Source organism: Apteryx mantelli, chromosome 34 (assembly GCF_036417845.1).
Source record: "Apteryx mantelli isolate bAptMan1 chromosome 34, bAptMan1.hap1, whole genome shotgun sequence".
NCBI lineage: Eukaryota > Metazoa > Chordata > Aves > Apterygiformes > Apterygidae > Apteryx > Apteryx mantelli.
In genome coordinates this window covers 2,340,486-2,356,651 of record NC_090011.1, presented here as the reverse complement: position 1 = coordinate 2,356,651, position 16,166 = coordinate 2,340,486, and the positions used below count along the sequence as shown (strand labels likewise).

The 16,166-nt window shown below is 70.7% G+C and overlaps 2 protein-coding genes across 2 annotated transcripts in view; one reads left to right on the top strand and one right to left on the bottom strand.

Annotated features, from left to right (window-relative positions):
* Positions 1-5,062: 5,062 nt before the first annotated feature.
* Positions 5,063-9,244, top strand: LOC136994895 (reticulocalbin-3-like). The gene is given in 9 exon segments (XM_067314301.1): positions 5,063-5,075; positions 6,684-6,873; positions 7,320-7,421; positions 7,423-7,505; positions 7,890-8,062; positions 8,183-8,240; positions 8,579-8,592; positions 8,594-8,779; positions 9,104-9,244. Coding segments are annotated over 9 exon segments (927 nt in total). The 3' UTR covers positions 9,212-9,244.
* A 901-nt stretch (positions 9,245-10,145) lies between these two features.
* The window catches only part of LOC136994894 (uncharacterized), a 19,882-nt gene continuing 13,861 nt past the window's right edge, over positions 10,146-16,166 (bottom strand). The window contains 12 exon segments of the mRNA XM_067314299.1: positions 10,146-10,259; positions 10,749-10,870; positions 11,699-11,849; positions 12,118-12,233; positions 12,497-12,553; positions 12,556-12,583; positions 13,164-13,306; positions 14,177-14,240; positions 14,349-14,504; positions 15,458-15,519; positions 15,522-15,558; positions 15,838-15,890. Of these exon segments, the coding sequence (XP_067170400.1) occupies positions 10,176-10,259; positions 10,749-10,870; positions 11,699-11,849; positions 12,118-12,233; positions 12,497-12,553; positions 12,556-12,583; positions 13,164-13,306; positions 14,177-14,240; positions 14,349-14,504; positions 15,458-15,519; positions 15,522-15,558; positions 15,838-15,890 (1,073 nt within the window). The 3' untranslated portion in view covers positions 10,146-10,175.

Below are 16,166 nucleotides of genomic sequence, written 5' to 3'. Positions count from 1 at the left end.
AGCCCGTACAAGCCCGTACGAGCCCGTAGGAGGCCTCTGCGAGCCCGTAGAGGCCCGTGCGAGCTTTTGCGAGCCCGTGCGCGCCCGTGCGAGCCTATACGAGCCCGTACGAGCCAGTAGGAGGCCTCTCCGAGGCCGTAGAGGCCCATGCGAGCTTGTGCGCACCCGTGCGAGCCCGTACGAGCCTGTACGAGCCCGTAACAGGCCTCTGCGAGCCCGTAGAGGCCCGTGCAAGCTTGTGCGAGCCCGTGCGCGCCCGTGCGAGTCCGTAAGAGCCCGTAGGAGGCCTCTGCGAGCCCGTAGAGGCCCGTGCGAGATTGTGCGAGCCCGTGCGCGCCCGTACGAGCCCGTACGAGCCAGTAGGAGGCCTCTGCGAGCCCGTAGAGGCCCGTGCGAGCTTGTGCGAGCCCGTGCACGCCCGTGCGAGGCCCTACAAGCCCGTACGAGCCCGTAGGATTGCTCTGCGAGCCCGTAGAGGCCCGTGCGAGCTTGTGCGAGCCCGTGCGAGCCCATGCGAGCCCGTACGAGCCCGTAGGAGGCCTCTGCGAGACCGTAGAGGCCCGTACAAGCTTGTGCGAGCCCGTGCGCGCCCGTGCACGCCCGTGCGAGCCCGTACGAGCCCGTAGGAGGCCTCTGCGAGCCCGTAGAGGCCCGTGCGAGCTTGTGTGAGCCCGTGCGAGCCCATGCGAGCCCGTACGAGCCCGTAGGAGGCCTCTGCGAGCACGTAGAGGCCCGTGCGAGCTTGTGCGAGCCCGTGTGCGCCCGTGCGATTCCGTACGAGCCCGTACGAGCCCGTAGGAGGCCTCTGCGAGCCTGTAGAGGCCCGTGCGAGCTTTTGCGAGCCCGTGCGCGCCCGTGCGAGCCCATGCGAGCCCGTACGAGCCCGTAGGAGGCCTCTGCGAGCCCGTAGAGGCCCGTGCGAGCTTGTGCGAGCCCGTGCGCGCCCGTGCGAGCCCGTACGAGCCCGTACGAGCCCGTAGGAGGCCTCTGCGAGGCCGTAGAGGCCCGTGCGAGCTTGTGCGAGCCCGTGCGTGCCCGTGCGAGCCCATATGAGCCCGTAGGAGGCCTCTGCGAGCCCGTAGAGGCCCGTGCGAGCTTGTGCGAGCCCGTGCGCGCCCGTGCGAGCCCGTACGAGCCCGTAGGAGGCCTCTGCGAGGCCGTAGAGGCCCGTGCGAGCTTGTGAGAGCCCGTGCGCGCCCGTGCGAGCCCGTACGAGCCCATACGAGCCCGTAGCAGGCCTCTGCGAGCCCGTAGAGAGCCGTGCGAGCTTGTGCGAGCCCGTGCGAGCCCATGCGAGCCCGTACGAGCCAGTAGGAGGCCTCTGCGAGCCCGTAGAGGCCCGTACAAGCTTGTGCGAGCCCGTGCGCGCCCGTGCGAGCCCGTACGAGCCCGTACGAGCCCGTAGGAGGCCTCTGCGAGCCCGTAGAGGCCCGTGCGAGCTTGTGCGAGCCCGTGCGCGCCTGTGCGAGTCCGTACGAGCCCATACGAGCCTGTAGCAGGCCTCTGCGAGCCCGCAGAGGCCCGTGCAAGCTTGTGCGAGCCCGTGCGAGCCCATGCGAGCCCATACGAGCCCGTAGGAGGCCTCTGCGAGCCCGTAGAGGCCCGTGCGAGCTTGTGCGAGCCCGTGCGCGCCCGTGCGAGCCCGTACGAGCCCGTACGAGCCCGTAGCAGGCCTCTGCGAGCCCGTAGAGGCCCGTGCGAGCTTGTGCGCACCCGTGCGAGCCCGTACGAGCCTGTACGAGCCCGTAACAGGCCTCTGCGAGCCCGTAGAGGCCCGTGCGAGCTTGTGCGAGCCCGTGCGCGCCCATGCGAGTCCGTAAGAGCCCGTAGGAGGCCTCTGCGAGCCCGTAGAGGCCCGTGCGAGATTGTGCGAGCCCGTGCGCGCCCGTACGAGCCCGTACGAGCCCGTAGGAGGCCTCTGCGAGCCCGTAGAGGCCCGTGCGAGCTTGTGCGAGCCCGTGCGAGCCCATGCGAGCCCGTACGAGCCCGTAGGAGGCCTCTGCGAGCCCGTAGAGGCCCGTGCGAGCTTGTGCGAGCCCGTGCGCGCCCATGCGAGCCCGTATGAGCCCGTACGAGCCCGTAGGAGGCCTCTGCGAGCCCGTAGAGGCCCGTGCGAGCTTGTGCGAGCCCGTGCGCGCCCATGCGAGCCCGTACGAGCCCGTACGAGCCCGTAGCAGGCCTCTGCGAGCCCGTAGAGGCCCGTGCGAGCTTGTGCGAGCCCGTGCGCGCCCGTGCGAGCCCGTACGAGCCCGTACGAGCCCGTAGCAGGCCTCTGCGAGCCCGTAGAGGCCCGTGCGAGCTTGTGCGAGCCCGTGCGTGCCCGTGCGAGCCCATATGAGCCCGTAGGAGGCCTCTGCGAGCACGTAGAGGCCCGTGCGAGCTTGTGCGAGCCCGTGCGCGCCCGTGCGCGCCCATGCGAGTCCGTAAGAGCCCGTAGGAGGCCTCTGCGAGCCCGTAGAGGCCCGTGCGAGCTTGTGCGAGCCCGTGCGCGCCCGTGCGAGCCTGTACGAGCCCGTACGAGCCCGTAGGAGGCCTCTGCGAGCCCGTAGAGGCCCGTGCGAGCTTGTGCGAGCCCGTGCGAGCCCATGCGAGCCCGTACGAGCCCGTAGGAGGCCTCTGCGAGCCCGTAGAGGCCCGTGCGAGCTTGTGCGAGCCCGTGCACGCCCGTGCGAGGCCCTACAAGCCCGTACGAGCCCGTAGGAGGCCTCTGCGAGCCCGTAGAGGCCCGTACAAGCTTGTGTGAGCCCGTGCGAGCCCATGCGAGCCCGTATGAGCCCGTAGGAGGCCTCTGCGAGCCCGTAGAGGCCCGTGCGAGCTTGTGCGAGCCCGTGTGCGCCCGTGCGAGTCCGTACGAGCCCGTACGAGCCCGTAGGAGGCCTCTGCGAGCCCGTAGAGGCCCGTGCGAGCTTGTGCGAGCCCGTGCGAGCCCATGCGAGCCCGTACGAGCCCGTAGCAGGCCTCTGCGAGCCCGTAGAGGCCCGTGCGAGCTTGTGCGAGCCCCGTGCGCGCCCGTGCGAGCCCGTACGAGCCCATACGAGCCCGTAGGAGGCCTCTGCGAGCCCGTAGAGGCCCGTGCGAGATTGTGCGAGCCCGTGCGCGCCCATGCGAGCCCGTACGAGCCCGTACGAGCCCGTAGCAGGCCTCTGCGAGCCCGTAGAGGCCCGTGCGAGATTTTGCGAGCCCGTGCGCAAACCGTGCGAGCCTGTACGAGCCCGTACGAGCCCGTAGGAGGCCTCTGCGAGCCCGTAGAGGCCCATGCGAGCTTGTGCGAGCCCGTGCGCGCCCGTGCGAGCCCGTACGAGCCCGTACGAGCCCGTAGGGGGCCTCTCCGAGGCCGTAGAGGCCCGTGCGAGCTTGTGCGAGCCCGTGCGCACCCGTGCGAGCCCGTACGAGCCCGTACGAGCCCGTAGGAGGCCTCTGCGAGCCTGTAGAGGCCCGTGCGAGCTTGCGCGAGCCCGTGTGCGCCCATGCGAGTCCGTACGAGCCCGTACGAGCCAGTAGGAGGCCTCTGCGAGCCCGTAGAGGCCCGTGCGAGATTGTGCGAGCCCGTGCGCGCCCGTACGAGCCCGTACGAGCCCATACGAGCCCTTAGCAGGCCTCTGTGAGACCGTAGAGGCCCGTACAAGCTTGTGCGAGCCCGTGCGAGCCCGTACGAGCCCGTATGAGCCCGTAGGAGGCCTCTGCGAGCCCGTAGAGGCCCGTGCGAGCTTGTGCGAGCCCGTGCACGCCCGTGCGAGCTTCTACGAGCCCGTACGAGCCCGTAGGAGGCCTCTGCGAGCCCGTAGAGGCCCGTGCGACATTGTGCGAGCCCGTGCGAGCCCATGCGAGCCCGTAGGACCCCGTAGGAGGCCTCTGCGAGCCCGTAGAGGCCCGTGCGAGCTTGTGCGAGCCCGTGCGCGCCCGTGCGAGCCCGTACGAGCCCGTACGAGCCCGTAGGAGGCCTCTCCGAGGCCGTAGAGGCCCGTGTGAGCTTGTGCGAGACCGTGCGCACCCGTGCGAGCCCGTACGAGCCCGTAGGAGGCCTCTGCGAGCCCGTAGAGGCCCGTGCGAGCTTGTGCGAGCCCGTGCGCGCCCGTGCGAGCCCGTACGAGCCCATACGAGCCCGTAGCAGGCCTCTGCGAGGCCGTAGAGGCCCATGCGAACTTGTGCGCACCCGTGCGAGCCCGTACAAGCCCGTACGAGCCCATAGGAGGCCTCTGCGAGCCCGTAGAGGCCCGTGCGAGCTTGTGCGAGCCTGTACGAGCCCGTAGGAGGCCTCTGCGAGCCCGTAGAGAGCCGTGCGAACTTGTGCGAGCCCGTGCGAGCCCGTAGGAGGCCTCTGCGAGCCCGTAGAGGCCCGTGCGAGCTTGTGCGAGCCCGTGCGCGCCCGTGCGAGCCCGTACGAGCCCGTACGAGCACGTAGCAGGCCTCTGCGAGCCCGTAGAGGCCCGTGCGAGCTTGTGCGAGCCCGTGCGCGCCCGTGCAAGCCCGTACGAGCCCGTAGGAGGCCTCTGCGAGCCCGTAGAGGCCCGTGCGAGCTTGTGCGAGCCCGTGCCGCGCCCGTGCGAGCCCGTACGAGCCCGTACGAGCCCGTAGGAGGCCTCTGCGAGCCCGTAGAGGCCCGTGCGAGCTTGTGCGAGCCCGTGCGCGCCCATGCGAGCCCGTACGAGCCCGTAGGAGGCCTCTGCGAGCCCATAGAGGCCCGTGCGAGCTTGGTGCTAGGCCCGTGCGCGCCCATGCGAGCCCATATGAGCCCATACGAGCCCGTAGGAGGCCTCTGCGAGCCCGTAGAGGCCCGTGCGAGCTTGTGCGAGGCCGTGCGCGCCCGTGCGAGCCCGTACGAGCCCGTACGAGCCCGTAGGAGGCCTCTGCGAGCCCGTAGAGGCCCGTGCGAGCTTGTGCGAGCCCGGTGCGCGCCCGTGCGAGCCCGTACGAGCCCGTACGAGCCCGTAGGAGGCCTCTGCCCGCCCGTAGAGGCCCGTGCGAGCTTGGGCTCGCAGAGGCCTCCTACGGGCTCTTACGGGCTCTTTACGGACTCCCACAAGCTCGCACGGGCCTCTACGCGCTCGCAGAGGCCTCCTACATGGGCTCTACAGGTTTGTACAGGTCTCACCCAGGCCTCTACACTCTTCAGCCTCCACGGGTCTCCACGAGGTCGCACAAGCTGCCACGGGTCTCCACGGTCCCCCTTCGCACCTCCACAGCTCCCCAGTTCAGGCTCCCAGTATGGACCACAGCAGCCCAGTACAGTGCCCCATACACCCCAGCATCGCCTCTGTGCAGGCCCTCATGGGCCCCAGTACACCTCAGTATATCCCAGTATAGCGGCACGGCCCCTTTAAGCCGCCCTCTTCCCCCCCCCCCCCCCGCTCCTTTCCCCCTCCGCGGCTTTCCCGGGACGAAAAACTCTCTTTTTGGGCAAAAGCGCCGCCGCCGCCGGCAACGTGGCGGGCGGTGGCCAATGGGGGCGCGGGCCGGGCCGCCCCCCACGTGGGCTCCGCGGCGCCCCATTGGCCCGGCGGCGGCGGGGGGGCGGGGCGCGGCGGCGCGCGACCCCCCGCCCCCATTCGGGCGGGCGGCGCGGGCCGGAGCGGAGGTGTGAGGTGGGGGGTCCGCGGCCAGTTGGGGGGCAACTGGGGGGCAACTGGAGATACTGGGAGGACTGGGGGGACTGGGAGGGAGTTGAGGGGGGCTTTGGGGGCTCGGGGAAACTGGGGGGAACTGGGGGAACTGGGGCAACTGGGGCTCGGGGGGCCGTTGTGGGGGGAGGGGCAGCTCTGAGGGGAGCTGAGGGCGGCACGTGGGGGAGGGGCAACTGGGGCGGGTACTGGGAGCGACTGGGAGCCGTCTGAGGGGCAACTGGGGGAATGGGGGGGCAACTGGGAGGGGTCTGGGGGGCCACTGGTGGAAACTGGGGCAACTGGGGGGGTCTGAGGTGTGAAAGTGGGGCAACGGGGGCGTCTGGGGCAATTGGAGGGGTCTAAGGGGCAACTGAGGCAACTGGGGGGTCTAGGGGCAATTGGAGGGTTCTGAGGAGCAACTGGTGGAAACGGGCAACTGGGGCAATTGGGAAGGGTCTGAGAGGCAACTGGGGGGTCTGGGGCAATTGCGGGGAGTCTGAGGGGCAACTGGTGGCAACTGGGGGGGGGTCTGAGGGGCAAGTGGGGGATTGGGGATGGTTTGGGGTCGTTTCGAGGCGTTTGGGGGCCTTTGGGAACATCCCAGAGGTTCAGGGGACCCTGGGGGCAACTTGGGGCTGTTCTGTGGTATTTGGGGGACCATTTGGGGCATTTGGGGACATTTTGGGGCATTTGGGGCATTTTGGGGCCATTTGGGGAAACGTAGGGGAGTTTGGGGACACGGGGCGTTTTGGGGCTATTTGGGAGCAGGTAGTGGCATTTGGGGGCACATAGGGGTGTTTGGGGGCCATTTGGAGAGGTTTGGGGCCTCTTGGGGGCATTTTGGGCCCTTTGGGGACACGCAGTGGCATTTGGGGGCATTTGGGGCCGTTTGGGGACACGCAGGGCCATTTTGGGGCCATTCGGGGGCTTTTGGGGGCGTTTGGGGACACGCAGGGCAATTTTGGGCCATTTGGGGGCCGTTTGGGGGCCGTTTGGGGACATGCAGGGCTATTTTGGGGCCGTTTGGGGGCCGGGTGGCGCATTTCGGGGGGCCTCCTGAGCCGTGCCCCCCCCCCCCCCCAGCATGGCCGGGGCGGCTGGTGTGGCTGGCGGCGCTTTGGCTGGCGGGGGCCGAGCCGGCGCCCGACAGGGGCCCCCGGCGGCCCCACGAGCACCCGCGCGGCGTCGCCTACGACCACGAGGCCTTTCTGGGCGCCGAGGAGGCTCGCGCCTTCGACCAGCTGGCGCCCCACGAGAGCCGCCGCCGCCTCGGGTGAGGCCCCCGCGTCCGGGGGAGCCCCCTCACCCCCATCCCCGTCCCCTTCCCGGGGTCCCGGCATCCGGGGGAGCCCCCCCTGTCCCAGGACCCAGGCGTCCCCATCCCGGGGTCCCGGGGTCTGGGAGATGCCCCCCTGCCCTGTCCTGGGGCCCCAGCTTCCGGGTGATCCCCTATCCACAGGCCCAGGCATCGGGAACCCACCCATGGCCCAGGTGTCCGGGTGATTCCCTCCCTGTCCGCCCCATCCCGGGACCCAGGTGTCTGGGTGCAAACATGGGGCTGGGGTGCCCCGTGTCCCCCCCCCCCCGTGTCCCCCATGTCCCTCCATGTCCCCACTGTCCCCTCATGTGTCCCAGCCTCCCCCCATCCCCACAGGCCGCTGGGACAGGGATGGGGGGGGATTTTGGGGGTCGTGACCCCCACCACACACACACCCCCAGGCTGCTGGTGGGGCTCATCGACGGCGACGGCGACGGGGCGGTGAAGGGCGCCGAGCTGCAGGCCTGGATGGAGCGGCGGCGGCGGCGCGGCCTGGCCGAGAGCCTGCGCCGGGGCCGCGAGCGCTACGACGGCGACGGCGACGCGCCCTGGGCTGGCGCGAGTACCGCAGCAGGCCTACGGCGCTGGTGCGCCCGGACGCCTGGGCCCCGCGGCGGGGGGGGGGGAGGCAGGGGGATGCCGGGGGCCCCCCCCCCGTGCGGTAACGGAGCCCTGGGCTGGTGCGAGTACCGCCAGCGGGCTACGGCGTCGGTTGCGCCCGGACGCCCTGGGCCCCGCCGGATGCCTGAGTCGCCTGTGAAGGGGGCTCGGACGCCTGGGCCCCCACTGGGAAGGGAGGGAGGCTCCCGGACGCCTGGGCCCCCACCGAGGAGGGAGGGGGGCTCCTGGATGCCTGGGTCCCTGCGAAAGGGGCTCGGACGGCCTGGGCCCCCAGGGGACTGGGGGGGGAGATCAGAGCAGGGGCCCCCGGATGCCTGGGCCCCCCCCCCGATGACCCCTCCCACCCGCAGACGACGACTTTGGGGACGTCGAGGACCCCGAGAGCTACCGGCGGCCTGGTGGCCCGGACGGAGCGGCGCTTCCGGCGGCCGACGGCGACGGCGACGGCGTGGTCAGGGGCGACGAGCTCGCCGCCTTCCTGCACCCCGAGGAGTTCGAGCACATGAAGCTCGTCGTGGCAGCGGTGAGCCGGACGCCTGGGCCCCCGGCGGGGGGCGGGGGGGAGGGGCGGGGGGGGCCGCCCGGACGCCTGGGCCCCGCCACGCCGAGGCGGCCGCCTCACGTCTGTCTGAACCGCCCGGAGACCATCGAGGACATGGACAAGAACGGCGACGGCTACGTCCAGGTGGATGAGTACATCGGTGAGCCCGGACGCCTGGGTCCCTCGGGGCGGGGGGAGGGAAGGGGGCGGGGCCCGGACGCCTGGGTCCCCCAAACACCTCCATCCCCGGATGCCTGGGCCCCTCGGGCACCTCTCCCGGACGCCTGGGTCCCTCGGGGCAGGGGGAGGGAAAGGGGCAGGGCCCGGACGCCTGGGTCCCCAAACACCCCCATCCCCGGACGCCTGGGCCCCCTCGGGCACCTCTCCCGGACGCCAGGGTCCCCTCACACTCGTTGCCCGGACACCTGGGCCCCCTCGCGCATCTCTCCCGGACGCCTGGGCCCCTCGGGCGCCTCACCCGGCTGCCGGGGCCCACAGGCGACATGTACGCGCCGGGAGCCGGGGGTGCCGGAGCCCCGAGTGGTAGCGGACGGAGCGGGAGCAGTCGGACGCTTCCGCGACCTGGACGGCGACGGGCGCCTGGATGCGGCTGAAGTCGCCCACTGGCTGCGGCCACCGGCCACCAACCCGGCCGAGGTGGAGGCCAAGCACCTGCTGCACGAGTCCGACGCCGACAAGGTGCCCCCGGACGCCTGGGCCCCCTGCATGGGGTGGGGGAGGGGGGCCCGGAAAGGGGCTCCCGACGCCTGGGTCCCTGTGGGGCTAGGGGCAAGAGCAGGGGCTGCCGGACGCCTGGGCCCCCCAGACGCCTGGGCTCCCGGACGCCTGGGTCCCTGTGGGGCTAAGGGCAAGAGCAGGGGCTGCCGGACGCCTGGGCCCCCAGACGCCTGGGCTCCCGGACGCCTGGGTCCCTGTGGGGCTAGGGGCAGAGCAGGGCTCCCGGACGCCTGGCCCCCCCAGACGCCTGGGCCCTAACGAGCCCCCCCCGCCGCCCCCCCCCAGGACGGGAAGCTGACCAAGGAGGAGATTTTGGGCAACTGGAACATGTTCGTGGGCAGCCAGGCCACCAGCTACGGCGAGGACCTCACCCGCCCCCACGACGAGCTCTGAGCCGGACGCCGGGGCCCCCCGGACGCCTGGGCCCCCCGGCGGGGAAACGAACAGAGGACAATTTGTGGGGGGGGGGGGGGGGGAACAGTCAACACAATAAGACTCGGGGGCACTCGGGGGCTGCGTTCCCCCCCTCCCCACACCTGCACCCCGGTGTCACTGGGGACCCTCCAGGGACATTGGGATCCTCCTGGGGGACACTGGGGACCCCCCCAGGGCCAGGGACCCCCCCCACCAAGGGTTTTGGGGCCCCCCCGGGGACACTGGGGCCCCCCCCAGGCGACACAGCGACACGGGGGCCCCGTTCCCAGCTCCGTTTATTCCTCGGCAACGTCACCATATAAAAACATAAGTTACGAAAGGGGGGGGGGGAACCGTCTGCAGCCCCCCCCCCGTGCTGCCCCCCCCCCCACAAACCGGGGGCCCCCCAGGGGGGCAAAGGGGGGGGGAGGGAGACGGGACCCCCCCCAAGGGGACCCCCAAAGGGAGGAGGGGGGAACTTGGGGACCCCCTGTGTGGGGCAGGCCCCCCCCAGGGGCAGCAGGACCCTGCTTGGGGGGGGGGATTCAGGGGCCCCCCAGGGGGGGAGGGGAGACAGGGGGGTCTCAGGGCCCCCGGGAGGGGGTTCAGGGGGGTCTTGGGGGCCCCCCCCAAAGCAGCTGGGGGGGTCATGAGGTCTCAGACCCCCAGGGAGGGGTTTGGGGGGGGGGGTCTCAGCCCCTCTGGGGGGGGGGTTGGGGCCCCCCAGGGGTTTTTGGGGTGTCTTAGGCCCCTCCCAGAAAGGGTTTTGGGGGGGGTCTCAGCCCCCCAATGGGAGGGGTCTAGGGGGAGTCGCAGCCCCCCCAGGTGGTTTGGGGGGGTCTCATCCCCCCAGGGGGGGCTCGGGGGGGGTGTCGCAGCCCCCCCCGGTGGCTGGGGGGGGGGGGGGCCTCGTCCCCCGGGGGGGGGGGGCGCGGGGGGGGCCCTAGCGCATGCGGTAGTCGGTGGAGCACGAGAGCTCGCAGAGCTGCCCCTTGAAGTCCAGGTCGATGGTGAAGTCGAGGTCGCGCTGGGGGGGGACACGTGGGGGTCAGGGGGGGACATGGACCCCCAGGTCCCTCCCCACAGACCCCCGATGTCCCCACAGACCCCAAAGTCCCCCCCAGGGGCCACTGATGTCACCCCATGGTCCCCACCTAAACCTCAATGTCCTTCTCCAAGACCTCAATGTCCCTCCAAGGACCCCCAGTGTCACCCCAGGGGCCACCGCTGTCACCCCATAACCCAATGTCCCCACCTAAACCTCAGTGTCCCCCCCCTAAACCTCAATGTCCTTCTCCAAGACCTCAATGTCCCCTCCAAGGACCCCCAACGTCCCCTCCAAGGACCCCCAATGTCACCCCGTAACCCGATGCCCCCACCTAGACCTCAGCGTCCTCCCCAAAGACCTCAATGTCCCCTCCAAGACCTCAACGTCCCCCCCAGCTCAGTAGCCGCGGGGGTGGCAGCCACCCGGGCATGTCCCCCCCCCCCCAGGGCGCCCCACGGCCCCGCTCACGTTGTTCTTGGCGTTGGGCTTCATGGTGATGGTGCCGAAGATCTCCTCGCCCGTCTTCACCGTGAGGTAGTCCTCCATGTAGAAGACCGTCTGCTTCCAGTGCGTGTAGGGCGACTCGGGGCCTGGGCACGGGGACGCGCTGGCACCCGGGGCGGGGGGGGGGACGGGACGCCCCCATCCCCGCACCGCCGCCCCAGACACAGCCCCAACCAGGGGACGCACCGGCACCAGGGACCCCGGGGACACCCCGGACCCGCTGGGGACATGTTGGGACACCTGGGGACCTGCTGGGGACACACTGGGGACATCTGGGAACATGGGGACACACTGGGACCCTGCCAGGACACCTGGGGTCATGGGGACCCGCTGGGGACATGTGGGGACCCGCTGGGGACATGTGGGGACACACCAAGACCCTTCCGGGACCCCCAGAGTCATGGGGACCCGCTGGGGACACAGGGGGACACAGGGACCCACTGGGGACATGGAGGGACACAAGCCAAGGGGCTTGTGCCAGCCCCACCCCCTGCCACTAACCCCGCCCCCTGGCAGAGGACCCAATGGGCTTGGGGCAGAGGGTGTGCAGTCAGTGCTGGCCCCGCCCCCAGACACAAGCCCCACCCCCCAGGTACCAACACTCCTGCTGGCCCCACCCCCAGCCCCACCCCCCTCTCAGGCTCCACCCCCTCCCACAGGCCCCCGCCCCCAGCTCACTGGTGGAGAAACCAGTGCACTTGTGGCAGCAGGTGAACCCAGCCCTGTCCCCACCCCCTGCTGCAGGGCCCCACCCCCAGCTCCACCCCCTCCCACAGGCCCCGCCCCAGCTCACTGGTGGAGAAGCCAGTGCGCTTGTGGCAGCAGGTGAACCCAGCCCTGTCCCCGCCCCCTGCTGCAGGCCCCACCCCTCTCTCAGGCTCCACCCCCTCCCACAGGCCCCACCCCTGGCTCACTGGTGGAGAAGCCGGTGCGCTTGTGGCAGCGGGTGAACTCGATGTTGAAGTAGGCGACGAGCGCGTGGACGTAGTCGTTGCGCTTCACCTGCAGGCAGAAGGGCGCCGTGAACGTCAGCTCCTCCACCTTCACCGTGTAGATGTCCACCTCCTGTGGGGGGGGGGGGAAACGGGGTCACCGGGGGGGGGCCCAGACCCCCCAAAACCTACCCACAGCCCAGGGACCCCCCCCAAAAACCCGCCTCCCCGGGAAGCGGCTCAGCCTGGGCCACCGAGGAGCTCCGAGGAGCCTCCAGATTTCCCTCCGGCACTGGAACAGGGCAGAATTCGGCCATGGCCGGGGTCCCCGTGGCGCCCGCGGGTGGGGGCCAGGCCCCAGAGCCCCCCACCCCCACCCCTCCGCCCCCCACCAGACCCACCTTGATGAGGCAGGCGTTGGTCACGAGCTGCTTGGGGTCCACCACGTCCACGAGGGGCTCCTTGATGGCCACGTCCTTGATACAGGACATGTCGAAGCCGTAGACATTCTCCCACCCTGGGCGAGGAGAAGGGGGTGAGATGGGGGGGGGACAGGGACCCCCAGAGAACCCCCCAGACCCCAAACCCCCTTGAGATGTCCCCAAACCACCCTGAGATGCCACCAAATCCCCCTGAGACCCCTTTGAGACACCTCCAGACCCCACCGAGATGCCCCAAACCCCTGAGACCCCACTGAGACACCTCCAGACCCCACCAAAATGCCACCAAACCCCCCATCAGATGCCCCAGACGCCCCCTAGACCCCCCCAGGTCACTCACAGTGGATCTTGTAGTCCTTGTACTGCCGGTCCTCGATGGCCGTGACGTAGAGCGTTGCCGGTCGGGGAAGATGAGGCCATCAGGGGTCTGTGGGAGACGCGGGAGGGGTCAGCCCGGCCCTGGGGGCCCCCCCAAATCTGTCCCCAACCCTCCAACAAGGAAGGGGGACGAGCCAGCCCTGATGGTGGGGAGGGGGCAGCACGGGATGTGGGGTCCCCAGGGGCTTGGGGGGGGCCACAGGGTGATCTATGGGGTCAGGGGAGGTTTGGGGGGGGTCCAGGGAGGTTCTGAAGGGGCCCTAAGGGGGTCTGGGGGGATTTTGGGTTCCCCCAGGCCTCACCAGCCACTTGTCACAGGCGTAGATGACAGCGCTGAGCATGGACTCGTGGACCACAGGGTTGGGGAGGTCCCTGCAGGATCTGAGGGTCCCCTGGGAGGGTCTGGGGGGTCCCCAGGAAGGTTTTTGGGTCCCCCAGGTGGGTTTTGGGGTCCCCTGGGCCTCACCAGCCACTTGTCACAGGCGTAGATGACAGCGCTGAGCATGGACTCGTGGACCACAAGGTTGGGGAGGTCCCTGCAGGATCTGGGGGTCCCAGGGAGGGTCTGGGGGCACCTTGGGGGTTTGGGGGGGGTCCCCGGGGGGGGGTTGGGGTCCCCCGGGCCTCACCAGCCACTTGTCGCGGGCGTAGATGACGGTGTTGAGCATGGACTCGTAGAAGAGGCAGTAGCCCATCCACTCGCTGATGATGATGTCGACCTTCTCCACCGGCAGCTCCACTTCCTCCACCTTCCCCTTGATGATGGAGACGACTGGGGGGGGGGGGGACCGGCGCCCCGGCGTGGGGGGTCAGCGCCCCGGCATGGGGCTCAGCGCCTCCAGGGCGCCCAGGGGGCAGCGCGGGGCCAGGGGAGGGCACCAGGGCAGTTCGGGGCAGCCGTGGGGCAGTTAGGCAGCTCAGGACCGACTTAGGGGTCTCAGGGGGCAGTTAGGGGGCAGAGAGGGGGTCTGAAGAGCAGCTGGGGGGGACTTAGGGGGTCCCAGTGGGGCAGTTAGGGGTCCCAGGGGTAGCCAGAGGGGCAGTTAGGGGGCTGAGGAAGGCAGTAAAGGAGTCCAGGGGGAGCTAGGGGGGCAGTCAGGGGTCCTGCAGGGCAGTTCGGGGGTCTGGGGGTACCTAGGAGGGGCAGTTAGGGGGCCTGGGGGGCAGCTATGGAGCAGTTAGGGGGCCCAGTAGGGCAGTTAGGGGGCCTGGGAGTACCTAGAGGGGCAGTTAGGGGGCTGAGGAAGGCAGTAACAGAGTCCAGGAGTAGCTGAGGGGGGCAGTTAAGGGGTCCAGAAGGGCAGTTAGGGGCTCAGGGGTACCTAGAGGGCAGTTAGGGGGCCCAAGGGTACCTAGGGGGGGGGCAGTTAGGGGGTCCAGAAGGGCAGTTAGGGGGCCCAGGGGTAGCTAGGGGGGCAGTTAGGGGTCCAGAAGAGCAGTTAGGGGGCTCAGGGGTAGCTAGAAGGGCAGTTAGGGGGCTCAGGGGTACTGAGGAGGGCAGTTAGGGGTCCAGAAGGGCAGTTAGGGGGCCCAGGGGTAGCTAGGGGGGCAGTTAGGGGGGGCCCAGAAGAGCAGTTAGGGGGCCCAGGGGTAGCTAGGGGGGGCAGTTCGGGGTCCCGGGGGTGGCCGCGAGGGGCCTCACCGTGATCCAGTTTATTGGCCTTGACGATTTTCACAGCGTAGTCGGAGATGCTGGAGCACTCGATCTGGGGGGGGGAAGCGGCGGGGGTGAGGCCGGGGCGCCCCCCCTGCCCCCCACCAACCCCCCTACCCCCCCCTGCCCCCCCGTCCGCCCCCCCGGGCCCCCCGCTCACCCCGATGACGCGGCGGGCGCCGGCCTTGGCGGCGAACATGCAGAGGATGCCGGTGCCGCTGCCCACGTCCAGCACCACCTTGTCCTTGAAGAGGTGCCGGTTGTGGAACATGGAGTTGCGGTAGGTCAGCGTGCGCACCTCGTCCTTCAGCATCTCCTGGGGGGGGGCAACGGGGGGGTTCGGGGGGGCCCGGCACCCCAAAACCCCCCCCAGCACCCGAAACACCCCCCGGACCTGCCCTGAGCCCCCCCGACCCTGCCCTGAGCCCCCTGAGCCCCCCCAAGCTGCCCCCTCCAGCACCCCCAAACGCCACCTCGTCCTTCAGCATCTCCTGGGGGGGCACGGGGGGGTTCGGGGGGGCCCGGCACCCCCAAAACCCCCCCAGCACCCCGAAACACCCCCCGGACCTGCCCTGAGCCCCCCCCGACCTGCCCTGAGCCCCCCCAAGCTGCCCCCTCCAGCACCTCCCAAACGCCACCTCGTCCTTCAGCATCTCCTGGGGGGGCACGGGGGGGTTCGGGGGGGCCCAGCACCCCCAAAACCCCCCCCCAGCACCCCCGAAACACCCCCCGGACCTGCCCTGAGCCCCCAACCAGCCCTGAGCCCCCCCCAAGCTGCCCCCTCCAGCACCCCCAAACGCCACCTCATCCTTCAGCATCTCCTGGGGGGGGCACGGGGGGTTCGGGGGGGCCCGCACCCCAAAACCCCCCCAGCACCCTGAAACACCCCCCGGACTGCCCTGAGGCCCCCCGCCCAACCTGCCCTGAGCCCCCAACCAGCCCTGAGCCCCCCCCAAGCTGCCCCCTCCAGCACCCCCAAACGCCACCTTCGTCCTTCAGCATCTCCTGGGGGGGGACACAGGGGGGGCCCCAAAAACCCCACCTCAGCCTTCAACACCCTCCGGTGGGGGGGGGGGGCAGAGGATTGGGGGGGGGGCCTTGGGCACCCCAACCCCCCCCCGGGGCGGAACCCCGAACACCAGGACAAATGGGGTCCGTGGTGCAGCGGGAGGGGACCCCACGCCCCCCCCAACCCCCAAAACCCGCGGGGGGTCCCCAAAACAGCCCCACAGCGGCAGGGGGGGCCCGGGGGGGGCTGCCGGGGGTCACCTCGTGGATGCCGAAGTGGGCATAGGAGTCGAAGTAGTAATCCTTGGACGTCATCTCCTCGCCGATGGCTTGGTGCTGCTCTCTGCCGGGGGGCACGAGACCTGCCGGGGGGGGGAAGGGGGGGGGACACGGGGAGAGGGGGGGGGGACAGGTCAGACCCGGGGGGGCCCCAAAACACACCGACACCCCCCCCAAAAAAATAAAAAACAAACCCAAAACAACGCGGGGGGGGGGCCCCAAATCTGCCGCCTGCTCCGTGTCCCCGAAAACGGGCGCGTGGGGCTGCCGGGTGGGGGGGGGCCGGGGGGGGCGCGGGGGGGTTTGGGGGGCCCTGAGTGTTGCTTTTTTGGGGGGGGGGGGTAAGTTAACAAGATATTTACATCTTCTAGCGCCGGCCGGAGGCTCATCCCGTTAGCAGGGTGGCTACAAAGGTCTAGAAGAGAGCAAGGGAGAGACGTCAATGGGGCCGGGCGCCCCGGGGGGGGCCACGAGGGCCCGGACCCCCTTTGGGGGGGGGGGGGGGCTGCTAGCGAGGGGCCGGGGGGGGCTCATGCGAGGGCCTGGGACCCCCCGTGGGGGGGGGGGCACAACCCCCACGTGGGGGGCTAGGAGAGAGCTGGGGGGGCTACAAAGAGTTGGGGGGCCTGGGAGGGCCTGGGACCCCCACGTGGGGGCTAGCAAGGATCGGGGGGGGGCCACGAGGGCCCGA